The sequence below is a fragment of the Balaenoptera borealis genome (genome assembly GCF_965194805.1).
Source record: "Balaenoptera borealis genome assembly, chromosome: 8".
Taxonomy (NCBI): Eukaryota; Metazoa; Chordata; class Mammalia; order Artiodactyla; family Balaenopteridae; genus Balaenoptera; species Balaenoptera borealis.
The window spans coordinates 32,852,072-32,875,639 of NC_138865.1; the positions used below are offsets into that span (position 1 = coordinate 32,852,072).

Consider the following 23,568-nt stretch of genomic DNA (forward strand, 5'->3'; position numbering starts at 1 on the left):
TGTTCTGGAAGAATGAGGGCATTATAGGATTAATCTCCAAGTAGTAAGAAGAAAAGCTAGGTTTACAAACTCTGTATGACTCTGTATGTGCCAGTGAGTAGCTGGAAGTTAAGAGTTCTATTGGAAGATAGGATTTTGTTCCTCAGGAAACCAACACACTCCTGGGACCCTGGGTTGAAGCCATTTGATGGGTGGATAGCATGAGAAAGGTCTGGCAACCAAAGTCACCCCATGCTGCTGATGCAGACAGCTGGCAGAGACAAGATAAAGTTCACACAGTCACTTGAGGCTTTAAAACCTAGTCTGCAAACGAAAAGTAGAGAAGAAAATTCTATTTCTAATCTACCAGTGAAAGATGTGCATTTCATTTTCAGATTATGAAAGTATCGAAGGAGAAAGGCTGTGCTGTCATGAGTGACAGTGCCTCGGCCGCCAGGACTCCAATCAGAGGCTCAGTGATAAGTGAGAGTGAGCCCAGGCTACTGCCAACGCCATGGCCAGAGACCGAAGAACACACGGGGAGGGGTTTCCTAATTGTGGATGGTAAATAACCCTGCATACAAATCCTCCAAGCCACGATCTGGGTAGTGTATTAGAGCAAAGAAGTAACAAAGAAAACAGGCAGGTTGACATTGAGCAGAGAGGACCAAATCAGTTTCAATAGACTTGAGGCTCTGTGGACCTAGGGAAGGAGAGGGTACAGAGCCCAACAGGATAGGAGACAAGGAAGGCGTTGGAGCTCTGCTCCTCACCAGAGCTCTCTAAATCTCAGTATCCACATTTTAAAAAAAATTTATTTATGTTTATTTATTTTATTTTTGGTTGCCTTGGGCTCGTGGGCTTTCTCTAGCTGCGGCAAGCGGGAGCTACCCTTTCTTGCGGTGCGCAGGCTTCTCATTGCGGTGGCTTCTCTTGTTGCAGAGCACGGGATCTAGGCGCGGGCTTCAGTAGTTGTAGCTTGCAGGCTTAGCTGCTCCGCAGCATGTGAGAGCTTCCCAGACCAGGGCTCGAACCCGTGTCCCCTGCATTGGCAAGCGGATTCTTAACCACTGCGCCACCAGGGAAGCCCTCAGTATCCACAGTTTTAATATGAGAATAAAATCACGTGTATTTTATAAAAACACTTCCTGGAAAATGGTCACGGCTAGAAATATCATGAGACTTCAGTAAATGGCTTATATTTATAATTACTAACAGAAATAAATACAAGAATCTAATAAGAATATGTTTTATAACCTAATGCATTTTGGATCACTCATTTCTATCCCAAAGATTTAATCTATACCATCGTGGTCTCTAAGCTGTAGTTTATATTATGTTTGCCACGAGTTGCTGTGACCAAATGTTACTGTTTTTAGTCCTATAGTTCCTGTAGTTTCTTGTTGCAGTGTTACAAACTAATGTTTCCCAAAAGTAATTTTTGTATGAATAAACAAATAAAAGTGAGAAGCACTCCTATGAAGTCCTTATTAAATATTAAAGGATAAACAGTTCTAATTTAAAAATAAAAGAATTATAATTTTAAGTGCAAATTTGACTAATTGTGCTTTTCAAAAGCTACTGTCAAATATTTTTCACAACAGTAAGTCTTAAGTTATGATAAAAAAATTCCTTGTGAAATCACACCTGACAAAATGAACCCTAATAAAGTATAATATCTCCTATCTAAACACATTCTTAAATAATTATTTCAATTTAAAATAAAGAAATTATCAAATTGGGTTGGAATTTGTCAGTTGGTTATCTCTCCATGAGGCACCGCTAAGTTTTTTAAACCTCCATCAGCGAGTGAGAACACCACCTTGGCAGAATCTTAGCAGTTATCAGAAGCAGGAGTTGTGGGAACATATTTACAAGATTAGGGGTCTGAACTCCAATGGTTTAAGGTGGATTTTCAAGATGGGAATCTGACTGGGTTTGGGCAAAACTCATATGACATAATAGTTTTGATTTTGTGCTACAAAGGCAACTCAGTAGAGAAAAGATCGTCTGTTCAACAAATAGTCCTGGAGCAATTTGATCCTTGTGTAAACAAAAAATAAATTTTCATTCATATCTCACACTTTATACCAAAGTTAGCTCAAAATGGATTGTAGACCTAATTGTAAAACCTAAAATTATACAACTTTTACAAGAAAACATAGGAGAAAATCTTTGTGACCTTGGGTTAGGCAAATATTTCTTTGATATGACACTAAAATCACAATACATAAAAGAAAAAAATCAATCAACTGGACTTCATCATGATAAAAATGTCTGCTCTTTGAAAAAAGCATTCACAGTGAAGAAAATCGAAATAGGAGCCATGGACTGGAGAAAATACTTGTAAGTAACATATTTGATAAAGAACTGGTATCTATAAAGAACATATAAAGAACTCTTAAAACCCAATAATAAGATTTGAACAAACCAAGAAGAGATTGAATTAGTGATCAAAAATATCCCAACAAAAAAGTCCAGAACCAGATGACTTCACTGGTAAATTCTACCAAACATTCAAAGAAGAATTAATACCAATCCTTTTCAAAATTTTCCAAAAAATAGAAGTGGAAACACTTTGAAACTCATTTTAGGCGGCCAGCATTACCCTGATACCAAAACCAGAAAAGGATGCCAAAAAAATAAAATCAATAAATGGCTCATATAATGACTAATAAAAATAAATACAAGAATCTAATAAGAACATGTTTTATAACCTAATCATTTTGGATCACCCATTTCTTTCCCAAAGATTTAATCCCTGATGAACAGTAAACATAGATGCAAAAATCCTCAACAAGACATTAGCAAACAAGATTCTACAGTAATTAATAGAATCACATACCTGAGCAACTGGGATTTATTCTAGGGATGCAAGGATTGTTCAATATCCACAAATCAATCAATGTGACACACTGCATTAACAAATTGAAGGATAAAAATCACATGACCATCTCAATAGACGCAGAAAAAAAGCACTTGACAAAATTCAACATTCATTTAAGAAAAACTCTCAACAAAATGGGTATAGAGGGACTATAGCTCAACATAATAAAGGGCTTATAGAACAAGTCCACAGCTAACATCATACACCATGGTGGAAAGCTGAAAGAGTTTCCTTTGAGGTCAGGATCAAGACAAGGATGCCCACACTTTTATTAACCAAGGAGGTGAAAGACCTGTACACTGAAAACTATGACATTAATGAAAGAAGTTGAAGAGGAAACAAAGAAAAAGATATTTTGTGCTCATGGGTTGGGAAAATTAATATTGTTAAAATGTCCATACTACTCAAAGCAATCTACAGGTTCAGTGCAGTCCTCATCAAAATTTCAATGGTATTTTTCACATGCATAGAACAAAAAATTCTAAAATTTGTATGGAATCACAAAAGACCCCAAATAGCCAAACCAGTCTTGAGATAGAAGAACAAAGCTGGAGGCATCATGCTCCCTGATTTCAAATTATATTACAAAGCTATAGTAATCAAAACTATGATATACATTGGTATAAAAAAAAGATACATTGATTAATGGAACAAAATAGAGAGACCAGGAATAAACCCACATGTATATGGTAAATTAATTTGTAACAAAGGAGCCAAGAATATACAATGGGGAAAGGACAGTCTTTTTAAGAAATGGTGCTGGGGAAACTGGACAACCACACGGAAAAGAATAAAACAAGACCAGTGTCTTCCGCCATACACAGAAATTAACACGAAATAGATTAAAGACTTGAATGTAAGCTCTGAAACCAGGCTTCCATAAAACTCCCAGATGAAAACATAAAAAAATCCTTCTTCACAAGGATCTTGGCAATGATTTTTTTGGATATGACACCTAAAGCACAAGCAACAAAATAAAAAACAAACAAGTGAGTCTATATCAAATTAAAAAGCTTCTGAGCACCAAAGGAAATAATAAACAAAATGAAAAGGCAACCTATGGAATGGGAAAAAATATTTGCGAACCACACATTTGATTAGGAGTTAATATCCAAAATATGTAAGGAACTCATGCAACTGAATAGCAGAAAAGTCAAATAATCCAATTACAAAATGAACAAAGAATCTGAAAAGACATTTTTCCAAAGAAGGTATTCAAATGGCCAACAGGTAGCACATAAAAGATGCTCAATATCACTAATTACTGGGAAATGGGAATCAAAACCACAAGGAGATATCACTTTACACCTGTTAGTATGGCTATCACCAAAAACATAAGAGATAAGCATTGGCAAGAATGTGGAATAAAGGGAACCCCTCTGCACTCTTGGTGGGAAAGTAAATTGGTATAGCCATTGTGAAAAGCAGTATGAGGTTACTCAAAAAATTAAAACTGGAACTCCCATGGGATCCAGCAATTCCACTTCTGGGTTTTTAGACAAAGAAAATAAAAACAATAACTCGAAAAGATATATGCACCCCCCATGTTCATTGCAGCATTATTTACTATAGCCAAGATATGGAAACAAAGTGTCCACTGATGAATGAATGTATAAAAATATATATATATATACACAATGAAATATTATTCAGTCATAAAAAAAGAAAGAAATCTTGACATTTGAGATAACATGGATGGACCTTGAGGGCATTATGCTAAGAAAAATATGTCAGATAGAGAAAGACAAATACCATATGATCTTACCTATATGTGGAATCTAAGGAAAACAGAAACAAACAAATAAACAAAACAAGGTTATAGATTTAGAGAACAAATTAGTGGTTGCCAGAGGTGGGGGATGGTGGTATGCATGAAATAGGTAAAGGGGATCAAAAGGTACAAACTTGCAGTTATAAAATAAATAAGTCATTAGAATGTCAACTACAGCACTGAGACTATAGTTAATAATACTGTAGAGCATATTTGAAAGTTGCTAAGAGTGTAAATCTTAAAAGTTGTCAATACAAGAAAAAACAATTTTGTAACTATGTATGGTGACGGATGTTAACTAGAATTATTGCAATGATCATTTTGCAATATATACAAATTTTGAATCATTATGTGTACACCTGAGACTAATATAATGTTGTGTGTCATTATACTTTAATTTTTTAAAATAATAATACAAATTAAAAAACCCACCTTTTGAAAAAGTGGCCAAAAATTTTGAATAGACACTTTACCAAAGATATATGTAACACAATTTAGCACATAAAAAGCTATTCTATATGATAGTCATTAGGGAAATGCAAACAAAAGTCACAATGGTATTCTTCTACACACCTGTTAGATGGCTAAAATTAAAAAGATTAATGACAGCAAATGTTTTATTTATAATGCCTAACCTGGAAACAACACAAATATTTATCAGTAAGGGAAAGGATAAACAAACTGTGGTAAATCCATATAGTAGAATAGTCGATAATAAAAATAAATACATTATAGATAAGTGCAAGAATGTGGATTAATTACATGATAATTATGCAGTGGAAGAAACCAGGCAAAAAACAATATATACTGTATGACTCTATTTATATAAAATTCTCTATGCAAATTAACCTCATGTCTAATGGCATCATGTCTAATGGTCAGTTGATGGGAAGAGCAAAGAGGGGTGGGAGGGCAAGTTTATAACGGAACAATAAAAATCTTTGGGGAGGGCTTCCCTGGTGGTGCAGTGGTGGAGAATCTGCCTGCCAATGCAGGGAACATGGGTTCGAGCCCTGGTCTGGGAAGATCCCACATGCCACGAAGCAACTGGGCCCGTGAGCCACAACTACTGAGCCTGCGCGTCTGGAGCCTGTGCTCCGCAACAAGAGAGGCCACGATAATAAGAGGCCCGCGCACCGCGACGAAGAGTGGCCCACACTTGCCGCAACTGGAGAAAAACCTCGCCCAGAAACGAAGACCCAACACAGCCAAAAATAAATAAATTAAAAAAAAAAAAGCCACCTCAAAATATGCCACTTTGGCATAAATATGGTTTTGAGCTGAAAGCAATTGAAAATCAGCAGATGCAGGAAGAAATCTTCCCTCCCCTTTTCTCCCTAAAAGCAGGGCATGAATTTTCCCTGAGACCGGGGCCCCCTCTCCCGAACCAGGAAGAAGACAGTGACTTTTGTCACCAAAGGTGGAGAATGGGCACTGAGATGAGTCTACATAAACAAACCTTATGAAAATAGCGCTTATCTCCCATCGGTTTCCCCATATATTTCCTACTCACTTTCCTCCAAACCCCCTTTCCTTTCTTAAAAATGGAATATAAGCCCCCAAGTCTAACTACTTCTTTGAGTTTCACTTCCTTCCTGTTGGACTCTTTCACACAGAAAATATTAATTAAAATAATTTATGTTTTTTCTTCCATTATTCTGTCGTTTGTCAGTTTACTTTGCAGGCCCCTACGAATAAACCTAAGAGGGTAGAGGAAAGAAATTTCCTCTCAGACATCAGCAATGAAGGGGAAAATATGTTTTAGTGGTGACATGGGAATGAACTTTGGAGTTGGTCAGATCATCACAATGGTCACATCAGTCATCTATGCTGAGCAACCCTCCCTTGGTATTCTTGTCCTGCCTCTATTTCTCATGGTATCTGGTAGCACTGCAGTGCCCAGGAATGTCATGAGCTCTCTCCAAGGTGAGGCCTATATGCAGATATTACTTTATAAACTATTTCCAGAATCTTGTTCAAGGTAAAACCATACAATTCATGTTCTAAGTTCGAAGGCAGCTCAGCTCACAGAGAAGACCTTTGAGAAAGCACAACATGCTTACGGGTCTCTGGCACGGTATCAATGTCAGCCTCTAGACTGTGTCAAAAGCAATTCTGCACTCCCTCGTATTGACCAAACATGGGTAAAATACCTCTTCTGGTGCTTCCTTCTCTCTGATGATGTAGCTACCTGGGAGCCTGTAAGAACTCACTAATACTATGCTTTCTAAGAGCAGTTTCTGCTCTCACTCAAAATTGTCCCCCACATGGTATAGTTTTTCTTTAATCATGTGGATAGCTTCAAGATTCGTTTTTTGGTTTTTGGTATGTTTTACAATGGGATAACTTGATACTATATCTGAGAATACCCTTCCCAGTAATTCTAGTCTCCTTGACATCAGTAAGATACGGAAGAGAAAAACCTTTGTAAAATGGTGTTAAGGAAAATTATCCAAAAGCCTGAAAAAAACTAAAGGGACTTTTGCCTGTTCTTTCTTAGTTATGCTAGGGTTTGATTATCAGGCCTGCCTTCGGATTATCTGAATCTCTAGGCATCTAGAGATTTGCATCTTTGTTTAACTTGTTATTTACTATTGATAAAGGTATGGTGTAATTCTGAAGGGGTTGATGTACCTTGATTTCTGTCAGATAGCAATACAAATAATGTCTGCTCAGTAGGGATGCAAATGATTCCTTTCTGATGGAAAATACAATTTCCAAAATTCAGAATGTTAGCTGATTTTCCCTACAGAACATTAGCTATTTTTTCTCTAAAATCAGTAATCCTATTTAAGAATTCTTCCAGCTACTCTAAAAGCTTCTACCCCATTTAGTTCTTTTGAATCAGCACTACCATCATGCCAGTTCTCCTATTAATGGGTTCATTAAATCTGTGACATATACTCATTTTACATTTGCATGAGAGTCATGAATTTAATTTATGAAAATGATACTTTGACAAGGAGCAATTGTGAGTAGCACAATGTGCACCAGTCAACAAACCATGGGCACACAAAGTAAGGGCTACCTGCATGGACATACACACCAAAAAACCGGTCATTTTCAAACAGTATCTCTGCTATCTTTTCCCTGCTTTTATTTGGGTTCATAAGAGCTCAGATTTCCCAATATCTAGTAGATATGTTAAGTTTCTCTGTTAAAAATATGTAGGCTTATATTTGTTTTAAGCTCATACATTATTTTTAATCAAAATTTTGGACTCTGCCCTTTTCCATAGGATAGTTAGTGCCTAGTGATTTGAGGGTGGGTCTGATAACAGGCTCCTATCCAAAGCTGAGATTTATTCTGGAAAGTTTAAGCCTGCAGCTCCATACTGTAGGTGTCCTTACACCTACAACACTGAGGTGTCCTTACTCACCACCACCTCCCTGCCCTGCTTGTTCCCGCTGTCTGCCTGGAGAGAACCCTGGGGAGAACCTCCACCACTGCCCCACTCTTCCTTCTTTTTAGTCTTCTCCCTTACTTGGGGAGATTGCTTGTACACTTCTGCTTTTCCTTCTCCCTTCCCTTTGCCCCTCTTTTACCAAGTCTAATCATACTCCTTTGATGGGACTATTTCCCTTGCAATCAACTTCATTGCAATTGTTTTGATTAGTGGTTATTGGCACCATTCCCCTATCAAAAAGAAATAATCAAACACCTGACCTGGTGGGTGGGGATCAATTCCACTATGATGAGCAAAGGAGAGCTGAGAGGACACTGATTTCATAAATGGACTCGTGAATGTTTTAGTTATAAAGAGTTTTGTGTCCCTATACCATTTAGTAATTGTAGGCCTGTGAAACTGAATTTTAAATTAACAAAAACTCTGCATTGTTCAATTCAAAGGATATATTCTACTTACTATTTTGTACCAGAACAAATGTTGAACTGGCACCAAAGATGAATGACACATCCTACCAGCCCTCAACGATGTCACAGTCCAATGGAGTTGATAGGCATGTACATATAACATGCAAGATTTCTTTTATAAATATTGCAGAGGTATAAACCAGGTGAAATTAAGGCATAATTAGGGAGAAACCCATGATTTAAGAATCTAAAAAGGCTTACTGGGGGCATTACATTTTATTTTATTATTATTTTATTTTAATGAAGTCCTGTTGCATTTTATATTGAGTTCTATGATACATTTTGAGATCCATTTAATGTATATGAAAAGTGTAAGGTCTTTGTCTAGATTCATTTTTTTTTAAACATCTTTTAAACATCTTTATTGAAGTATAATTGCTTTACAATGGTGTGTTAGTTTCTGCTTTATAACAAAGTGAATCAGTTATACATATACATATGTTCCCGTATCTCTTCCCTGTTGCATCTCCCTCCCTCCCACCCTCCCTATCCCACCCCTCTAGGTGGTCACAAAGCACCGAGCTGATCTCCCTGTGCTATGCGGCTGCTTCCCACTAGCTATCTATTTTACATTTGGTAGTGTATATATGTCCATGACACTCTCTCACCCTGTCACATCTCACCCCACCCCCTCCCCATATCCTCAAGTCCATTCTCTAGTAGGTCTGTGTCTTTATTCCCGTCTTGCCACTAGGTTCTTCATGGCCTTTTTTTTTTTTTTCCTTAGATTCCGTATATATGTGTTAGCATACTGTATTTGTTTTTCTCTTTCTGACTTACTTCACTCTGTATGACAGACTCTAACTCCATCCACCTCATTACAAATACCTCCATTTCATTTCTTTTTATGGCTGAGTAATATTCCATTGTATATATGTGCCACATCTTCATCTTTTTTTTTTTTTGCATGTAGCTGTCCAGTTGTTCCAGCACCAAAATTACACACGGAGGAACAGACAATCTCAATAGGCCTGTATCTGTTAAAGGATTTGAAACTATAATTAATAACCTGCCAAAAAGAAAGCACTAGGGCCAGATTGGTTCACTGGTGAATTTTAACAAATATTTTAGGGAAAATGTATGCTTATTCTCTAAAAATAGAACTAGAATGAATACTTTCTAACTCATTCTATGAAACCAGCATTATCCTAACACCAAAAGCATACAAAGCATTACCAAAAAAAGGAAAAATTCAGACAAATGAATATAGTTGCAAAAATCCCGAACAAAATATTAGTCAATCAAATCCAACTATGTATGAACAGAATTATACACCATGGGCAAGTGGGATTTATTCCAGGTATACAAGGCTGGTTCAACATAAGAAAACCAACTAGTGTAATTCATCATATAAACAGGTTAAAGAAGAAAAACTATATGGTCCTATTAATAGATACAGAAAAAGCATTTGACAAATCCAGCATTCATTCATGACAAAAACGTTCAGTAAACTAGAAATAGAAGGGAACTATTGAGCTGCATGAGCTGTTTGTATATGTTGGAGATTAATCCTTTGTCAGTTGCTTCGTTTGCAAATATTTTCTCCCACTCTGAGGGTTGTCTTTTCGTCTTGTTTATGGTTTCCTTTGTTGTGCAAAAGCGTTTAAGTTTTATTCCGTCCAATTTGTTTATTTTTGTTTTTATTTCCATTTCTCTAGGAGGTAGGTCAAAAAGGATCTTGCTGCAATTTATGTCAAAGAGGGTTCTTCCTATGATTTCCTCTAGGAGTTTTATACTGTCTGACCTTACATTTAGGTCTTTAATCCATTTTGAGTTTATTTTTGTGTACAGTGTTAGGGAGTGTTCTAATTTCATTCTTTTACATGTAGCTGTCCAGTTTTCCCAGCACCACTTATTGAAGAGGCTGCCTTTTCTCCATTGTATATTCTTGCCTCCTTTATCAAAAATAAGGTGACCATATATGAGTGGGTTTATCTCTGGGCTTTCTATCCTGTTTCACTGATATATATTCCTGTTTTTGTGCCAGTACCATACTGTCTTGATTACCGGAGCTTTGTATGTAGTCTGAAGTCAGGGAGCCTGATTCCTCCAGCTCCGTTTTTCTTTCTCAAGACTGCTTTGGCTATTCGGGGTCTTTTGTGTTTCCATACAAATAGTGAAATTTTTTGTTCTAGTTCTGTGAAAAATGCCAGTGGTAGTTTGATAGGGATTGCATTGAATCTGTAGATTGCTTTGGGTAGTAGAGTCATTTTCACAATGTTGATTCTTCCAATCCAAGAACATGGTATATCTCTCCATCTGTTTGTATCATCTTTAATTTCTTTCATCAGTGTCTTATAGTTTTCTGCATACAGGTCTTTTGCCTCCTTAAGCAGGTTTATTCCTAGGTATTTTACTCTTTTTGTTGCAATGGTAAATGGGAGTGTTCCCTGAATTTCTCTTTCACATTTTTCATCATTAGTGTATAGGAATGCAAGAGATTTCTGTGCATTAATTTTGTATCCTGCTACTTTACCAAATTCACTGATTAGTTCTAGTAGTTTCCTGGAAGCACCTTTAGGGTTCTCTATGTTTGGTATCATGTCATCTGCAAACAGTGACAGCTTTACTTCTTCTTTTCAAATTTGGATTCCTTTTATTTCTTTTTCTTCTCTGATTGCTGTGGCTAAAACTTCCAAAATTATGTTGAATAATAGTGGTGAGAATGGACAACCTTGTCTTTCTCCTGATCTTAAGAGGAAATGGTTTCAGTTTTTCACCACTGAGAAAGATGTTGGCTGTGGGTTTGTCATATATGGCCTTTATTATGTTGAGGTAAATTCCCTCTATGCCTACTTTCTGGAGAGTTTTTAACATAAATGGGTGTTGAATTTTGTCGAAAGCTTTTTCTGCATCTATTGAGATTATCATATGGTTTTTATCCTTCAATTTGTTAATATGGTGTATCACACTGATAGATTTGCATATATTGAAGAATCCTTGCATTCCTGGGATAAAACCCACTTGATCATGGTGTATGATCCTTTTTCTTTTTTTAATTAATTAATTTATTTATTTTTGGCTGTGTTGGGTCTTCATTGCTGTGCGTGGGCTTTCTCTAGTTGCAGTGAGCGGGGGCTACTCTTCATTGCAGTGTGAGGGCTTCTCATTGTCGTGGCTTCTCTTGTTGCAGAGCACGGGCTCTACGCACGCAGACTTCAGTTGTTGTGGCACACGGGCTTAGTTGCTCTGTGTCATGGGGGATCTTCCAGGGTCAGGGCTTGAACCTGTGTCCCTTGCAAAGGCAGGCAGATTCTTAACCACTGCGCCACCAGGGAAGCCAGGTGTATGATCCTTTTAATGTGCTGTTGGATTCTGTTTGCTAGTATTTTGTTGACGATTTTTGTACCTATGTTCATCAGTGATATTGGCCTGTAGTTTTCTTTCTTTGTGACATCTTTGTCTGGTTTTGGTATCAGGGTGATGGTGGCCTTGTAGAATGAGTTTGGGAGTGTTCCTCCCTCTGCTATATTTTGGAAGAGTTTGAGAAGGATAGGTGTTAGCTCTTCTCTAAATGTTTGATAGAATTCACCTGTGAAGCCATCTGGTCCTGGGCTTTTGTTTGTTGGAAGATTTCTAATTACAGTTTCAATTTCAGTGCTTGTGATTCATCTGTTTATGTTTTCTATTTCTTCCTGGTTCAGTCTCAGAAGGTTGTGCTTTTCTAAGAATTTGTCCATTTCTTCCAGGTTATCCATTTTATTGGCATATGGTTGCTTGCAGTAATCTCTCACAATTCTTTGTATTTCTGCAGTGTCAGTTGTTACTTCTTTTTCATTTCGACTTCTGTTGATTTGAGTCTTCTCCCTTTTTTTCCTGATGAGTCTGGCTAAAGGTTTACAAGTTTTGTTTATCTTCTCAAAGAACCAGCTTTTAATTTTACTGATCTTTGCTATTGTTTCCTTCATTTCTTTTTCATTTATTCCTGTTCTGATCTTTATGATTTCTTTCCTTCTGCTAACTTTGGGGGTTTTTTTTGTTCTTCTTTCTCTAATTGCTTTAGATGTAAGGTTAGTTTATTTATTTGAGATGTTTCTTGTTTCTTGAAGTAGGATTCTAAACTTCCCCTTAGAACTGCTTTTGCTGCATCCCACAGGTTTTGGGTCGTAGTGTTTTCATTGTCATTTGTTTCTAGGTATTTTTTTATTTCCTCTTTGATTTCTTCAGTGATCGCTTGGTTATTTAGTAGCATAGTGTTTAGCCTCCATGCGTTTGTTTTTACAGTTTTTTTTTCCTGTAATTGATATCTAGTCTCACAGCGTTGTGGTCGGAAAAGATACTTGATATGATTTCAATTTTCTTAAATTTACCAAGGTTTGATTTGTGACCCAAGATATGATCTATCCTGGAGAATGTTCCATGAGCACTTGAGAAGAAAGTGTATTCTGTTGTTTTTGGATGGAAAGGCCTATAAATATCAATTAAGTCAATCTTGTTTAATGTGTCATTTTAAGCTTGTGTTTCCTTATTTATTTTCATTTTGGATGCTCTGTCCATTGGTGAATGTGGGGTGTTAACGTCCCCTACTATGATTGTGTTACTGTCGACTTGCCCTTTTATGGCTACTAGCATTTCCCTTATGTATTGAGGTGCTCCTATGTTGGGTGCGTAAATATTTACAATTGTTATATATTCTTCTTGGATTGATCCCTTGATCATTATGTAGTGTCCTTCTTTGTCTCTTGTAATAGTCTTTATTTTAAAGTTTATTTTGTCTGATACGAGAATTGCTACTCCAGCTTTTGTTTGATTTCCATTTGCAAGGAATATCTTTTTCCATCCCCTCACTTTCAGTCTGTATGTGTCCCTAGGTCCGAAGTGGGTCTCCTGTAGACAGCCTATATACGGGTCTTGTTTTTGTATCCATTCAGCCAGTCTATGTCTTTTGGTTGGAGCATTTAATCCATTTACATTTAAGGTAATTATCGATATGCATGCTCCTATTATCACTTTCTTAATTGTTTTGGGTTTGTTTTTGTAGGTCTTTTCCTTCTCTTGTGTTTCCTGCCTAGAGAAGTTCCTTTAGCATTTGTTGTAAAGCTGATTTGGTGGTGCTGAATTCTCTTAGCTTTTGCTTGTCTCTAAAGGTTTTAATTTCTCCGACAAACTGGAATGATATCCTTGCTGGGTAGAGTAATCTTGGTTGTAGGTTTTTCCCTTTCATCACTTTAAATATGTCCTGCCACTCCCTTCTGGCTTGCAAAGTTTCTGCTGAAAGATCGGCTGTTAACCTTATGGAGATTCCCTTGTATGTTATTTGTTGCTTTTCCCTTGCTGCTTTTAATATCTTTTCTTTGTATTTAATTTTTGATAGTTCGATTAATATGTGTCTTGGCATGTTTCTCCTTGGATTTATCTTGTATGGGACTCTCTGTGCTTCCTGGACTTGACTATTTCCTTTCCCATGGTCGGGAAGTTTTTGACTATAATCTCTTCAAATATTTTCTCAGACCCTTTCTTTTTCTCTTTGTCTTCTGGGACCCCCATAATTTGAATGTTGGTGTGTTTAATGTTGTCCTAGAGGTCTCCGAGACTGTCCTCAATTCTTTTCATTCTTTTTTCTTTATTCTGCTCTGCAGTAGTTATTTCCACTATTTTATCTTCCAGGTCACTTATCCGTTCTTCTGCCTCAGTTATTCTGCTATTGATTCCTTCTAGAGAATTTTTAATTTCATTTATTGTGTTGTTCATCATTGCTCTTTAGTTCTTCTAGGTCCTTGTTAAACGTTTCTTGTATTTTCTGCATTCTACATCCAAGATTTTGGATCATCTTTACTATCATTACTCTGGATTCTTTTTCAGGTAGACTGCCTATTTCCTCTTCATTTGTTTGGTCTGGTGGGTTTTTACCTTGCTCCTTCATATGCTGCGTATTTCTCTGTCTTCTCATTTTGCTTAACATACAGTGTTTGGGGGTCTCCTTTTCGCAGGCTGCAGATTCATAGTTCCCATTGTTTTTGGTGTCTGCCCCCAGTGGGTAAGGTTGGTTCAGTGGCTTGTGTAGGCTTTCCAGTGGAGGGGACTGGTGCCTGTGTTCTGGTGGGTGCTGCTGGATCTTGTCTTTCTGGTGGGCAGGGCCACGCCCAGTGGTGTGTTTTAGGGTGTCTGTGAACTTAGTATGATTTTAGGCAGCCTCTCTGCTAATGGGTGGGGCTGTGTTCCTGTCTTGCTAGTTGTTTGGCATGGGGCGTCCAGCACTGGAGCTTGCTGGCTGTTAGGTAGAGCTGGGTCTTAGCGTTGAGACGGAGGTCTCTGAGAGAGCTCTCGCCAATTAATATTATGTGGGGCCGGGAGGTCTCTGGTGGTCCAATATCCTGAACTCGGCTCTCCCACCTCAGAGGCTCAGGCCTGACACCAGGCCAGAGCACCAAGACCCTGTCAGCCACACGGCTCAGAAGCAAAGGGAGAAAAAAGGAAAGAAAAAGAAATAATAAATTAAAAAAATAAAAATAAGATTATAAAACTTTTAAAAATTATTAAAATAAAAAAAAATTCAGATAGTCCACAGATGCAGGGCACATCAAGTTGACTGTGGGGATTTAATCCACTGCTCCTGAGGCTGCGCGGAGAAATTTCCATTTCTCTTCTTTGTTCGCACAGCTCCTGGGGTTCAGCTTTGGTTTTGGCCCCACCTCTGCATGTAGGTCGCCCTCAGGCATCTGTTCCCCACCCAGACAGGAAGGGGTTAAAGCAGCGGCTGATTACGGGGCTCTTGCTCACTCATGCCGGTGAGAGGGAGGGGTACAGTAGTTATAATCGGAATGTGGGCAACCCTGCGGCAGCAGAGGCCAGCATGACGTTGCAACAGCCTGAGGCGTGCCATGAGTTCTCCCAGGGAAGTTGTCTCTGGATCACGGGAGCCTGGCAGTGGCATGCTGCACAGGCTCCCAGGGGGGTGTGGACAGTGACCTGTACTTGCACACAGGATTTTTAGTGGCTGCAGCAGCAGCGTTAGCGTTTTGTGCCCGTCTCTGGGGTCCGAGCTGATAGCCACAGCTCGCGCCCATCTCTGGAGCTCATTTAGGCGGTGCTCTGAATCCCCTCTCCTGGCGCCCCCTGAAACAATGGTGTCTTGCCTCTTTGGCAGCTGCAGACTTTTTCCCGGACTCCCTCCTGGCTAGCTGTTGTGCACTAGCCCCCTTCAGGCTGTGGTCACTCAGCCAACCCCAGTCCTCTCCCTGGGATCTGACCTCCAAAGCCTGAGCCTCAGCTCCCAGCCCCCTCCCACCATGGCAGGTGAGCAGACAAGCCTCTCAGGCTGGTGAGTGCTAGTCAGCACTGATCCTCTGTGTGGGAATCTCTCCGCTTTGCCCTCTACACCCCTACTGCTGTGCTCTCCTCCCTGGCTCCAAAGCTTCCCCACCCACCCCCGCCCCCACCAGTGAAGGGGCTTCCTAGTGTGTGGAAACTTTTCCTCCTTCACAGCTCCCTCCCAGAGGTGCAGATCCCGTCCCTATTCTTTTGTCTCCGTTTTTTCTTTTTTCTTTTGCCCTGCCCAGGTATGTGGGGAGTTTCTTGCCTTTCAGGAAGTCTCAGGTCTTGTGTCAGCATTCAGTAGGTGCTCTGTAGGAGTTGTTCCACATGTATATGTATTTTTGATGTATTTGTTGGGAGGAAGGTGATCTCCCCATCTTACTCCTCCGTCATCTTGAAGGCCCCCCCCTTACTGTAGTTTTAAAAATACATTCACTTCTTTTAAACTCAAGTGCTCTCCTTAGCCACATCTAAGCAATAAAATATGTGAACTCACAGAAGAGGGAAGTATGCTTTTTCTAATTCATTTTAAAACAAAGGCATCAGAGAGCATGTACTCTAGAGCAAGAGCTCACACCTCTCCATTCTTTGATCAAAGAATACAGCTTTCCTTTGCTTCTGAAAAAATAAAAAATAAAAAAGTAAAAGATAAACTAAACTAAACTAAACTAAAATAAAGGCATCATTATTAAAGTGTAAAGTCCTCCTACCACTGCCTTAAGATGGTATCCCACTTCTGAGGAAGCGTAGACGCAACATGAAGGGTCTATGGAGTCACAGAAAAAGGAAGATCCCACTGGGCACGGGCTGACAGTAAAATCTCAGAGGACACACAGGTCAGGGAGGGTCGGGCACTCCAACACTTACACATTCTTTCTCATGGGTGCCAACAAGCTTGTAATTCCCTGAGGAGGAAACATGATCATCACTATCCAGCCCCTCACTGCTTTCATAAATAATACTATCTTCTTTGGTGTGGTGTGGTAGATTTAGGTGCACAAATGGCTCAAAATTAGTGTCCTTAAGGGCCTTTGTTCTTCTAAGGCCACCAGGGCCACTGCCCTTCCCACAAAAGGCAGAGCCACCAGCAGCAGCAAGGGTCCCACTGGGCCCTGCCCCTTCTGCCACCTACAGAAGGACTATGTAAAACTAGGTGCCTTCACCACGTGTGAGCTGGGATCCAACTATGTCATAAGTTTAAGTAGCTGTAAAAGACGTCAACTCCAGCATCTCCATGAGGGCTGCTCTGTTCCATTTTATCCATTTTCCTAGCTCTTTGTCCTCCTAGGGGGGACTAGACTAAAGCCTGGGTGTTTGCTGAGGCCTCTCTTCCTCAGCAGTCCCTGTCAGACTGCTGAAGCTCTGCCCAGCCTTTCAGCGTCTAGTCTACTGCATAGTGCCGGTGCTCTAAGGCAGAGCAGCACTGGTCCTACAGAAATGTATTGTGAGCCATATGTGCAATACATAGTTTAACAGCCACATTAAAAGTGTAAAAAGAGCATGTAGATATTTTCCTTACCTCAATATACCAAAAATATCTTTTTAACATGTACAGTTGACCTTTGAACAACACGGGTTTGAACTGCGTGGGTCCACTTAATACATGGATTTTTCCCCCAGTAAATGCATGCCACAGTATTACACGATCCCGTGGTTGGTTGAATCCATGGATGTGGAACCATGAATATGGAGGGCCAACTGTAAATTTGTATGTAGATTTTCAACTGTGTGGAGGGTCAGTGCCCGTAGCCCCCGTATTGTTCAAGGGGCAGCCTTAATTAATGTAAGATTATTAACAAGACTTTAAAAATTCCTTTTAAAAATGCTATGTCTTAGAAATGTAGTGTATATCTTACACTTAGATTACATCTCAGTTTGGACCAGCCGCATAAATACCGTCATCTCCAGCATAAATACCGTTATTATTTTAATGCTCTATGAAATGGTTCCATGGAACTTCATGGTCTTCCAGCTATATTATAAAAATACACAAGTGCAAATTCTTATTTCCACTCCAAAAACCTAATATAATACAGTGTTTCCTGAAAGTCTTTATTGATCACCTGGCCACATTTGTCTGTCATAAAATGATGCATGTTGGAATTTAGGGTTTGTATTTCCTATGGTCATACAGCTTTGAGGGCCAAACGTTTTTCTTCTGCACTGAGTTATTATTACAAAAGAGTAGTGCGTAGTTGATCAAACAGTTAACAAACGTGACTGAACACGCAGATCTTAGTGAGCCAGGTGGAGCCTTTTCCCTATCACTTCACACATTCTCCATTGGTGAACCTTAGTTATCACTCGACTGAGGCTGAGCCAGCATCAGTTCTGTTCATCTCTGGTTCACATCAGCCAGCAGATGGGGCGAGGCAGCAGTTATGGTTCCAGCACAGAGCAGTTCTTCAGGACCAGCTGGCAGCCCCATCAGGGCCTCCTCCATTTCTATGGACATAGAGTGTGCCACCCCGTCTGTGGGAGCCCCATCTCCAGACCCTCACTAGGGTCTAGCATTGCTTTTTACTCTGGGCAGGGTCAGAGGTGAGGTCCAGGGTGGGTGGGGGGTGACCCCTGCCTACCCTTTAGGAAGCCCCTATCCCTGGCATGAACACAGTGGGTCAGTTTTGGGACAGGCCCTTTGTGCTGGGCACCCCTGGGGTGGAGGCCTCTGCCCCATGCCCCATCCCAGGCTCTGGGTCATGGGCAAGCTACAGGACCCCACCCACCCCAGGCCCGCCCACCCTCCTCATCGCAGGACACAGACCAGGCCATGGTGAGAAGCCAGCAGGAGCTGCCACACTTGGTAGGGACAGGTGGAGGAAAGGAGCCGAACAGAGGAAGAGGACTGGATGGGGGGTGGGGGATATCTCTGAGAGAGCAGACAGGCTGGGGGGGGCGGGGGGGGGGAGGCAGCACCTGATCAGGGACACAGCCACAGCCCACCAGCATCCCCAAGGGCAGGAACTCGCTGGGCAGGCCCGAGCCTTCCTGCAGTACCCACCCCCAAACCCTCCACCCCACAAAACCTTTTATGGGACCTCAGGCCTCACACGGGCCAGTCAGACCTGAATCAGCCCACGGAGAGTCCCAGGTAATGACAGATGGCCACGGCCGAGACACACTTCCTCCCGTCACAGCGGCCTTGAGCAGGCCTCCCTGGCAAGGCCTGGGGAGTCAGCCCTCCACGGTCCATCTATAGTCACTCCTGGCCTGGCCATGGGGTCTTGACTCTACAGCTGTGGTCTCACCGCACTTATTCCCCCTCCATACAATGGGAAAGGATGGAGATCTAATGGGGGTGGTACCAAACTCAGGTCCGTTCTCTCCTAGAAGCAGGCGGACAAGGGAGAACAGGGCAGTGGGGCAAGGGAAACCAGGAGGCCAGGGGAGCAGACCCATGCAGGACGATGGCAGCCAAGGGAGAGGAGGGAAGGCTTTGCTCTTCTCAGGGGAACATCTGCTCTAACCCTGGCACCCTGGGCCAGAGCAGTGGGTCATCATGGTGTGAAATGCAAACAGGAGGCTGGTGAGCATGGGAGCTAGCAAGAGAAATCCCACTGGCCACTCCCTGCGCCAGCCCTGGCTCCCCTACAACCCCCCAACCAGGAGCAGTAGCCTGAGGTGGCCCCAAGGCCCAGCAAGCAGAGGCTGGGCGGCAGCCACCCCTACACCTGACCACACCACAAGTCTGGTTTCTAGGAAGGGCTGGCCCCACCCCAGGCCACTTCCCCACAGGGACACCTAAAGATAGATAGATATGGACGCACCATGGACGTGGGTCAGCTGAGATGAACACCTCAACCAAGGACAGAGCCTGTGGGGAGGAGCGGGCAGGACAGCAAACACTGCCCAACACCAGGGCTGGGCTGTTGACCAGTCACTCCTCTGGGGCCTCCTCGTTGGCCCCACTTCCTGTACAGGGTCCCCCTGTGGCTGGGGCACCCTAGGGTAGCAGTGGGGTGCAGGGTCCTTGTAACAATCTGCTGAATGCTATGGACACTCCACCAGAAAGTAAAAAGTATTTACCCTCCCCCACACACCTCCAAGCCTGGGAACATGCAGACCTGCAGCGCTGGCTGCTCAGGAGCAGAGAGGAGGGAGAACCCAATGCCTCCTACTGCAGAAGGCCCCATCCAGCCAAGTCCTCTAAGCCCCACCCCAGAAAAAAGTGGCCCAGACTCACTCCCCTCCTGTCTAGAGGCCCTGGGCAGCCCAAGTAATCCAACCAACAGAGATAAGATGACCGCACTGGCCAGGCTGCAGACCGATGGCCTCAGGCTAGTGTCTGCTGAGTGAACATGCTCCCAAGACTGAAACATCCATGGTGTCCCTCGGGGCCAGACACTGCGCCAGGGTACAGGGCAGGGGGATGTCCCTCTGGGCCAGACGCTGTACCAGGGCTGCAGGACAAGAAGCTGGGGCTGTCCCTCTGGGCCAGGTGCTGCACCAGAACGCAAGGCTGGGGGAGGCCCTGACAGATGGACAATACATGCGATCAAGGCCACAGAGGACCACAGAGGCTCAGCGTCGTCTGGAACGAAGGAAAGCCCAGTGGCTCCCATCTGCCCCAATCCTGTGAACCAACTCCTTGGTTCCTCCCCAAGATGGCAGCAAAAGCCCTGGGGCCACAATCAAAACAAGACAGCAGGCACATGGGGCACATGCATGTGAAATGAGCAGTAAGGTCTGGGTCTGACTCCTCTGAAGAGAAGGGAGCCCCACATTCAGCACATTCTCCCCTAGAGTCCTGTGGCCTAAGACAATAGCTACAAGCCACATGTGGCTATGAAGCACTTGACATGAGGCTGGTCCAAACTGAGATGTAATCTAAGTGTAAGATATACACTAGATTTCTAAGACATAGCATTTTTAAAAGGAATTTTTTTTGAGTCTCGTTAATAATCTTACATTAATTAGGGCTGCCCCTTGAACAATACGGGGGCTACGGGCACTGACCCTCCACACAGTTGAAAATCTACATACAAATTTACAGTTGGCCCTCCATATTCATGGTTCCACATCCATGGATTCAACCAACCACGGGATCGTGTAATACTGTGGCATGCATTTACTGGGGGAAAAATCCATGTATTAAGTGGACCCACGCAGTTCAAACCCGTGTTGTTCAAAGGTCAACTGTACATGTTAAAAAGATATTTTTGGTATATTGAGGTAAGGAAAATATCTACATGCTCTTTTTACACTTTTAATGTGGCTGTTAAACTATGTATTGCACATATGGCTCACAATACATTTCTGTAGGACCAGTGCTGCTCTGCCTTAGAGCACCGGCACTATGCAGTAGACTAGACGCTGAAAGGCTGGGCAGAGCTTCAGCAGTCTGACAGGGACTGCTGAGGAAGAGAGGCCTCAGCAAACACCCAGGCTTTAGTCTAGTCCCCCCAGGAGGACAAAGAGCTAGGCAAATGGATAAAATGGAACAGAGCAGCCCTCACAAAGGCTGAAGCTCAGCTTTGAATTAGCTCAATTTCAGACTGGATTAACATGATCTCCTCTAATTCTAACTACCTCTGGGAACAAAAGTAAATCTTCTCTAGAGAAAGACAAAATCACCCACAACCTCCCTCAAATACCTCCATAAGTTTTAAACACATAAATCTGAAATGGCCAGGCAGACTAGGAGACAAAGCCAAATGACAGAAAACTGAGAGAGAAAAAAAGACAATGGCAATGAACTACAAGAGGAATCAAATATTACAGTTATTAGACACAGACTGTAAAATCCTGATTAGTGTGGTCTAGAAAATAGATAGTGAGACAGATAATTTCACCAGAACTAAAATCTATGGAATAGGAATCAAATGGAAACTAAAACCAAGAAATGAAACTGGGGGCTTCCCTGGTGGCGCAGTGGTTGAGAATCTGCCTGCCAATGCAGGGGACACGGGTTTGAGCCCTGGTCTGGGAGGATCCCACATGCCGCGGAGCGACTAGGCCCGTGAGCCACAATTGCTGAGCCTGCGCATCTGGAGCCTGTGCTCCGCAACAAGAGAGGCTGCGATAGTGAGAGGCCCGCGCACCACGATGAAGAGTGGCCCCCGCTTGTCACAACTAGAGAAAGCCCTCGCACAGAAACGAAGACCCAACACAGCCAAAAATAAATAAATAAATAAATAGATATTTAAAAAAAAAAAAAGAAAGAAATGAAACTGGGAACTCAATATATGGGTTTAACAGCAGGTTAGACAGAGCTAAAGACAGGATCAGCAAACTGGAAAATAGGTGAGTACAAGATATACAGAGTGAAACATGGAGGCAAATGGATGGGCAATACAGGAAAGAGGATTTTTAAAAACTCATAGAACACAGTGAAAAGGTCCAACCTATGCATAAATGGGGTTCTGGAACAAGAGGGCATAAAGAATGGAACAAAAGGAATATGTATAAAATAGCAGCCCAAAGTTTTCCAAAACTGAAACAAGACATCCAGACATTGATTCAGTAAGTACTATAAACCCTAACCAGGTTAAATACAAGGAAAATCACACCAGGGCACATTGCAGCAAAACAAAACTCCTGCAAATTCAGACACACAGGAAAATCTTAGACACAATATCACAAAAGGCAGGCAGGGGTGGGTAGATGAAATTCGACATTGCAAGACCCCTGCCTTGCCCAGGATGTGGTAGAAGTTCTACTTCATACCAGGCTTTAATAACCAAGGATACATTGTTGTAATCTCTAGTTGGACTACTAAAAAACTTAGAAGAGAATGCATAACAAACTTTCTAAGTACAAACTCTAAACTGCCCAAAGTCCAGAGCTCTACGATTGGTTCGTCCAATAACAAGGCAGACACACCTGAAACCACACCTCAGTTGTTAAAATTACCACTATGTGTATACACAAGTATGCAATGAAATAATGACCAAAAATTACAAATACACAGTGAAATGAAGTAAAATGAAATGACAGGTGAAATAAGCACACCATCCCAATTATCCTGCTCTCTGTCACCCTCCATCCTGCCCTCCTGGGTTATCCAGGCCTATAGCCCAGGTCTCCCCAGGGCATACCTGCAAAAGACAACCATCTTTGTGGCCCCAGTAACCTATGGGACGATCGTATGGTCTTCCCAAGAGCAGAACAGAATCCCAAATCCAGTAGAGAGCTAGTGCTCAATGGGGCACTAGCTCCTTTCTGTAGGAGGGTTTGCTCCCTGGGGGATGGTAAAGCCACCTCCCCATTTCACGACCGAGACCTACAGATGCCATGTCTGGCATCCCACATGGACTTCTCTGCCTCCACTTGTTATGTCTCACCTCCAACAGCTGGAAAGGCTCCTGAGGCCCAGGAGCGAAACTCTGAGGTCTGACACCCTGTGAACTCAGGGTCGGGAAAGCTGGTGTCAGTGAGTCTCTCTCCTTGTCACTTACACCCTAATGGGTGAAGAAATGCCTCCACCTCCTCCACACCTGCATCTATCTCTCCCTCAGGCAAACATTTACCAACAGCCATGACCTGCTGGACAGCCACACGCTGGCCTCACTAAGGTGACCTTAAAACAAGACCCCTGCCTTTGGTGCTCAACCCTATGAGCCATGCAAGTCGGTGCTGCCCCCATTTTACAGAAGAGGAAGCTGAGGCTCAGAGAAGCTTAACACCTCCACAAGCAGCAGGTCAGAACATGACACCCAGCCAACCTGGCTCCCATTGCCTCCAGGTGTGTGCGGGCTGCTGGGAACATGGTTGACATGGGTGAAGCACGGCTGCAGAAGACGGGCAGATCTCAGAGTGCGGTGCACACATCGCTCCAGGTGGGGAGGCCTGAAAGAACCCAGGA

General features: G+C 42.0%; 1 protein-coding gene across 4 annotated transcripts in view; it reads right to left on the reverse strand.

The window, feature by feature from the left end:
* LOC309633337 (serine/threonine-protein kinase WNK2-like) overlaps positions 1 to 23,568 on the reverse strand; it is a 256,600-nt gene that overhangs the window by 209,525 nt on the left and 23,507 nt on the right. The window contains exon 3 of one of the 4 annotated variants that reach the window (XM_082402039.1): positions 116 to 1,022. The exons of the other annotated variants lie outside the window; for them this stretch is intronic. Coding sequence (XP_082258165.1) covers positions 945 to 1,022 — 78 coding nt within the window. The 3' untranslated portion in view covers positions 116 to 944. Of the gene's footprint in view, positions 1 to 115; positions 1,023 to 23,568 lie in introns of those variants that run through there. 4 annotated transcript variants of the gene reach the window in all.